This window comes from Peromyscus leucopus, chromosome 15 (assembly GCF_004664715.2).
Source record: "Peromyscus leucopus breed LL Stock chromosome 15, UCI_PerLeu_2.1, whole genome shotgun sequence".
Classification (NCBI taxonomy): domain Eukaryota; kingdom Metazoa; phylum Chordata; class Mammalia; order Rodentia; family Cricetidae; genus Peromyscus; species Peromyscus leucopus.
Genome location: NC_051076.1, coordinates 44,717,173 through 44,724,165, shown reverse-complemented (window position 1 = coordinate 44,724,165; position 6,993 = coordinate 44,717,173). Strand labels below are relative to the sequence as shown.

Below are 6,993 nucleotides of genomic sequence, written 5' to 3'. Positions count from 1 at the left end.
TTGAATTAAACAGATTGTATAGCAGAAAGAAAACTGGTGGATTTTGTCCAACATAATAGAGAAAATACAATATTAATTTATTAATACTGAATAGACAGTAGAAAGTACAAATCTTTTGCTTGAATTTTCAAAATTTCTATTATTTTTGAGATTGTAATATAAATAAATATTTCCACCTTCCCTTCTCCCAAGCCCTTCCACATACTATCCTTGTTTATTTCAAATAAATGGCCTCTTTTTTAAATTAATTGTTACACACATATTTGTATATAAATTTAGGAATCTCTATATACATATACACAATATATATATACATATATATGTATATATACAACTTTTCTAATTTTACATAAATACAACATGCTTGGCCTGTATGATGCTGCTTGTATGTATGTTTCATGGTGCTGGATAAGTAATTGCCGTGCTCTCCCCCGGGGAAGACTGTTTCTCCTACTCTTAGCATTCCTTAGTTGCCTGTAGTTCTTTGTGTCGGCCTCATGGACTTTCCCTTGTCCACTGTAGCTTGTATGTTGTTGTCCTCATTCAATTTTTTTAAAATCAGAGTAAAAAAAAAAAAGAGTCGAAATTGATAAAGTAGAAGACATGTCTCTCTCTATTTTAATATAAAGCTCACATTTATTTTTGACACTGTGATAATTTAATTTACAAATGTGTTATGACTTCTTAGTTTAAAAAAAATAGCTTAGGTTAAATACATAATTCTCTTCCTCAACTCCAAGTCAAATACAATTAAATAAACAAATATCAAAATTCTTCATGTCAATGATAGCAACTGTTATTTACAGCACCTGCTTTGGCCTGACCATCCACAGGAAGGAGATTGCAAGAGTTCAACACAATCTACATAACATGGAGCATACATGTCCGCTGCCCCTGAAGCTTATATAGCTCATGGTAATCCGTCTCGTACAAATAGTTCATAATTTCTGTCTTGCCAGTCAGCTGACCTTGCAGTTCTCAGGGTGTTCTAATAGAGTCCCAGTGTATTTCATGACAGTACCACAGTGTCTCTGCCCCTTTGTCTCTCCATGCTCTCCTTGCTGATGCTTTCTCGAGTCTCTAGCTGGATAACTTCCATGTTAATCCCTTCTGAGTCACTTGTCCTTCCACTGGGCCTGCTGAGTCACCCAAGCAGGCCAAGGTGATCACGCAGGCCATGCCACTGGCATTTCCCTTCTGTCCTTGATACTATCTTTTAATTCCTGTCAGCCAGGAACCACTCACTTTAAGCTATTAGCCTGGAGGTCATTTAGAAGATTCAAGTAAATATTTGATTTCAGGAACCTGGGATAAGAATCCTTTTCCATAAGTGTGTATATGACTTTTTGTGCTTCATCAAAAGATGTGGGGGTTGGTGCTTTAATCTTCTTGGCTGTAGATTCTCGAGTACGGAAGTCAATATTGATCTGAAAAGAAATATTTGTTGATTAATATGCACCGGCTGTTTATGATACATTTTATTATGCTGTTGGTGTTTCAGATGCACCTTAATAAAATGGTTCTATATCCCTATTTAAATCACTTCAAGTATGTCTTGAATTGATTTATTCTAAGCCAGCCCTATACTAGGTGTAGGAGAGCTACAAAAAGATACAGCAAAGAGAGGTTTTTTCTTTTTGCTTCTGTTTATGGTGTAGTTGGCAGAACCAAAACTAAATAGATATGAAAAATTTAAATAACAATATAAAGTAGTCCATATACTAAAACAGAGTGTCATGGACATTTTAGGTTTACTGAACGGGAGCATTTTTCTGAAGATTGACACTGCTAAGTAGCTGCACGTGTGTCTGCTGCTTTGATTGTGTGTATTGTAGTAGTCTGCATTTTATTCTTACGTGAGTTGCAATAGTTCACTAAGGGTCCCTTAGCATACTGGTTTGGCCTGGCTTACCTCATTCCATTCCTCCACCCCATCAAATTGGACAGTTTTGAAAAATCAGTGTTTTTTTATCTATATACTGTTATTTTTTCAAATACAGGGAATAGTCTCACTGCACTGAATGCACAAATGTACATAACTAATACCACGAGACCAAGGACTTCAACCTAATCTGTGTACTGAATGCTATTTCTCTATGTAGGTAAATTTTACACACACCTATGCTAATGACAATGACTTTAATACTCACTTGTTTTGCAGCGTCTGAATGCACAAATGCTTTGTATATATTCTCTGCTTTGCTACTCAAAAGCTCAGATTCCGTTTTCTTATAGTCTTCACAAGCCAACCAGAACTCAATATTCTCTTCACTGAATTCAGACTTTAAAAAATTTCCAAAGACACTTTGACCAGCTAAAAAGAGAGGGGTAGAGTAAATTAATTGAGTCAGTAAATGAATATATCGTAGAAGAAAGTTATAAACAAGTTCTACCATTCCTATATGTACAATGGTATGAGAGGGCTACTGCTAAAATAGCTGTGCCATAATTTGTAAGCAGCCTTAGGGATTCTGTTATGTGTGGAAGAGGAATCTGGTACCAGAGGATCTTGTCCACAGTCACACACTGCTTTGTGTGTTCATGTAAATGTGCTTTGCTTCCTGCAGTATTTAGATTAAAATTGAACGCTGCTGATTAAAGAACAACGTCATTACTTACAAAAACCAACATCTGAGCAAGTGTGTAGAGTGATTTTTTTTCAAGGAAATGTTAATGACTGAGGGCTTAACATCATGTTGATAATTAAAAATGCAATTTCCTCATCCAAAAGAGGGTAGTCAGCTAATGTTAGGTCTGGAATTCACCTGTATGTTTCATACACTGAATTACATTTGTTAGTGAGGTTGAGCTTTTTATGCGTTTACTCAGTTAGCTAAACTGTAAACTAAGTCTTGTAATCACATGACCAAACTATGCTGAATTTCTTAGACCCTCCACCCCCGCAAGTAATTTTCCTTAGTGTCTTTCTGTGGAGAAGAGGGTGAACTTACTCTTGAGACCAAGTCTGCACTTATGAATAAAGTTCTAATCCTAATAGTGTGGAAATCTTATCATGGAGGAGAGGAACTGGTTTCATTCTTTTTTTTTTTTCCTTTCATCAAAACTCTCACAAGCCTCTCATGAGCTTACTTATATTACAATATGTATAATGGTGCATACTTGCAGAATGTAATAGGTATATCCCAAATGTCTTTAAGGCAGTGGTAAACTGTGTCTTTGCATTCGAATCCTTGGTGCTTTTAAAATACCTTCCACATAAGGTGGATGCATGAAAGTTAATAGATATGTGGATGATAGAATACTAATTAAGTAAATGATTACTACTCTTTATATCCAACTTAAAGTACATTTTAAGTACCTTTCAAAAAAGTAGTTGATATGACATGATATTTGCCTGTCTTTTAAAACTTTGAAACTGTAGCATAATTTTATTTATCTTTATTTTGTTTTTTCAAGGCTATTTTCTTTATGGGTATATGTGTGTTTCCGCTTTCTGTTTCCATGTAGGAGCATCTGTGGGCAGTGCCCTCAGAGGCCAGAAGAGGGCATCAGATCCTCCAGCTCTGGAGTTAGAGGTGGATGGTTGTGAGACAAGTGCCAGAGTATGGGGAAACAAAGTCATGAAGAGCAGCAAACACTCTTAACCAATCAGCCATCTCTCCCGCAACCCAGCATAATTTTAGTTTTGTTCTTGAATCCATGAAACCATGTAGTTGTCTTGGCAAATTTGTCTAAAAGGCCATGGTAAAAATCTAGTGCTATATTACAAAGTCATATTGTGATGAAATTACCAATGACGATAGTAAAACTAAAGTACTTTTTGCATACTCTCCTTGCATCCTTTGATAATATGCATTAATCACATACCCAATCTGCTAAGTTATTGAGCTGTCCCCAAACAATGGATAGTTAATGAATACTTACTCTGATTGGCAAGAAGTTTTTCCAGAGATTGAGACCACTGCATTACTTCCTCAGCAGAAAGTCTACGATTAATAAAATGACACAAATTAATAAACTAGTTTGTATAATCCCAAATGAAATAATAGTGGCTGCTACCCTTTGATGACTAATATTTTCATTCTAATGTATATTATATTAATTCTATATCATATAACATATATATCATATGCATGTATATATTATAATGCATTATATTTATTAATTAATAAATATAAATATATAAATTAATTAATAAAATTCCTTTTAATTACCATAGTTATGAAAAAAGTCTGTCAAGACAGCTAAAAAAATCCAAGTAAATAAAATAGAACAATACAAACATGAGTAGAAAATTGTTGGGACATATTTGTAATCAATGTCCATTGGCTCTAATATGGCCTAATCTTGTTTGTCATGTTACCTAAAGTAGATGAAGTCTAATGCATACAGTAATTTTTGTGTGCTTTTTTTTTTTTTTTAAAGAACAAGGCTTTACTCTAGCACAGACTGTCTTCAAACAAGTGACAATCCCTCTGCCTCAGCCTCCATGTGATTACATGGCTGAGACACAATGCCCAGAAGCAAGCGGTGTCAGTATGCTACAAAGATGACAGTCGATTTCTAAGTTGCTTATATAGTTAGAACATTTCGGTATACTCTGTACATACATGTCTTTGGACTTGGACAGTTTCATTCCAGATTCCAGATGTGGGATCATAGATCTCAGGTATGCTTTCACGTCCATCCCACTACAAAAGACAACAAAGATGAATAATTCTCTAGGAAAGCTCACTTCTTTTATAAAAGGAAAAGAACACAAAGCAAAGGTGTCTGAGAAAGAAGGTAATAATAAAAAAATAGCTGATACAATATTATGCTGTTTTAAAATAGAGCTCATTTTTATGAGTCAAAGTCCAGAAAGATTCCCACCCACTGTCCTGTACCATGATTTATTTTTGAATAAAACTGAATCTCACTTAGAAGTCACAACAGATAATTGCTCTGCTCTACATAAACTAAATGCCAGCATTCACTTCCATTCATTCATACTCCCTTGGTCGTAAAAGATTATCTAAGCGAGACACTGAAGGAACTTACAAAGTCTTTGGCTTCTTTTTTTGCGTTTTGTCATCTAGAAGTGAAGGGTTAGGTTCTTTCAAATCCTTGGGGTTAGCAGAGAAGAACATTCCTGGAATTTTGTCCAGCCTTGGCATGGAGATGGCTGCAGCTCTCATGGTCTTCTCTCAATGAGTGTCTGTTAGTCCACGTCTGCTGCTTTATATAGTGTAGGCGGACAGGCACTTGCTGTTCAGGGAGTCTGTTTATCAAGTGATGTTACCACAGACACTGCAAGTTCCTCCTTTCTTGGTGTGTGGTGACGTGTATCTTGAAGAAAAAAAAAGTGCACAGTGATGTCTTGTGGTTGAAACTCAGCCAGATGAGAGCAGGTCATTTGACTAGGAAGGCACGAAGAAAATTACACACATACACACAGAGGAGGGCACATGTCTGGAGCAGCAGCGTCAGCCTTTGGTTTGAGGGATTGCTTGTTTCTTCCTGAAAACCGTTATGTTCTGATCAATGTCACATTTGCTATACTTACTGTGTCATGTGGAAATTCAACATTACAGTTGTATTCCCCCCTCTATGCCACGAGTAGTTTTTAACTATAAAATCATCTGATCAAAATATTTTCCCTCTTTTTTAAAAATTGAAAATAGATTTTTTTCATACAGTGCACTCTGATTATGGTTTCCCTTCCCCCAAGTCCTCCCAGATCCCTCTACTTCCCCACCCACCTGAATCCACATGCTTTCTTTCTCTCTATCAAACAGGTATCTAAAAAATAACATAAAATACAATTAAACAAACCAGAATAGGTCAAAACAAACAAAGAAAAAGAGCCAAAGAAAAAGTACAACAAACAGACACAGACACAGAGACACACACAGAAATCCCATAAAAGCACAAAACCTGAAACCATAATATAGATGCAAAGCACCTAACCCATCAACAGAGAAGCATCCTTCTGCATTAGGTGGGAACAGATACAAAGACCCACAGCTGAATGATGAACAGAGAGTGAGAGACTTTGGAACACTCCATCCTAAATGGGATTTTCCTATCAAATCCCTTCCTTCAGGAAACCTTGCAGAGGAGGAAAGATTGTAAGAGCCAGAGGGGATAGAGAACACCAAGGAAACCAGTCCTTCTAAACACAGCATGACTCATGCACATATGAACGCATAGAGACTGTGGCAGCATGCACAGGGCTTGTATAAGTCTGGGCCAGATGGGGTCCCAATGTCAAGAGGGGAAGTGAACACACACCCCATCCCTAACCCAGAAGTGATCTGAAAACGATGACTTTTCACAAAGGAAAAAATAGTTTTCTCCAATGGCGTCTCACTGACAATGCAAAACACTCTTAAGGGCAGGCCTCATGGCCAGCAGTAGACCAGTGGAAAACAAACTGAATGGCATTTTTGGAGATTCTTTTGGTCTTATGATGCTTTCTCAAGTTTTTTCTTCCTTCCTTCTTTCTTTTTCCTCCCTCCCTTCCCTCCCTCCCTCCCCCTTCCCTCCCTCCTTCTCTCTCTCTCTCTCTCTCTCTCTCTCTCTCTTTCTTTTTCTTTCCCTTACTGATCACAATATTTTAAGAGTTCATCACTACTATCCGCAGGAAGCAGCATAAGATTGACATTTTTTTTTACCTGATTATTCTGCATCTATATGGTAAGAAGGATGCCTATGGGAGGCTGTCTTCACCTTGTGCTGTTTGGACTCTTCACTCATCATTTCCATGACAAGGAAGATTCTTGTTAGAATTTTTCAAGGTATGTACAAGATACTTTACCAGTGACACATAAGTTGACCTTAAGGAGCACACTGCTTTTAATGTTATTTTAATAATTAGAGTATAAGTAATGTGTCAAATTGTGATTGTATGCTAGTAATTAAGAAGAGGGCATAGTAAAATTAAGGCAAAACCTACAAATAAAAGTGTAATTCTCACACTGCCATTACATAATACATAAAAATACCAATCTTTAAAACACAGTCTCTGAAGAAAAATTCAAGGGAAAGCTG

General features: G+C 36.6%; 1 protein-coding gene across 1 annotated transcript; it reads right to left on the bottom strand.

Annotated features, from left to right (window-relative positions):
* Positions 1-533: 533 nt before the first annotated feature.
* Positions 534-5,206, bottom strand: Rgs1 (regulator of G protein signaling 1). The gene is made up of 5 exons (XM_028884625.2): positions 5,002-5,206; positions 4,572-4,652; positions 3,886-3,947; positions 2,151-2,314; positions 534-1,427 (listed from the first exon to the last, which is right to left on the bottom strand). Exons 1-5 carry the CDS (start codon positions 5,136-5,138, stop codon positions 1,242-1,244), a joined length of 630 nt encoding a protein of 209 aa, XP_028740458.1. The 5' UTR covers positions 5,139-5,206; the 3' UTR covers positions 534-1,241.
* Between the last annotated feature and the right edge of the window lie 1,787 nt (positions 5,207-6,993).

Bases quoted from the DNA above. Each gene is read 5' to 3' on its own strand.
- Rgs1 (XM_028884625.2), bottom strand. From the start codon at position 5,138: ATGAGAGCTGCAGCCATCTCCATGCCAAGGCTGGACAAAATTCCAGGA. The intron at 3,948-4,571 runs GTATGTACAGAG...TATTAATCGTAG, and splicing joins CTGTCCAAGTCCAAAGACAT to ACTTTCTGCTGAGGAAGTAA. The intron at 1,428-2,150 runs GTGAGTATTAAA...ATTTCTTTTCAG, and splicing joins ATTCAGACGCTGCAAAACAA to ATCAATATTGACTTCCGTAC.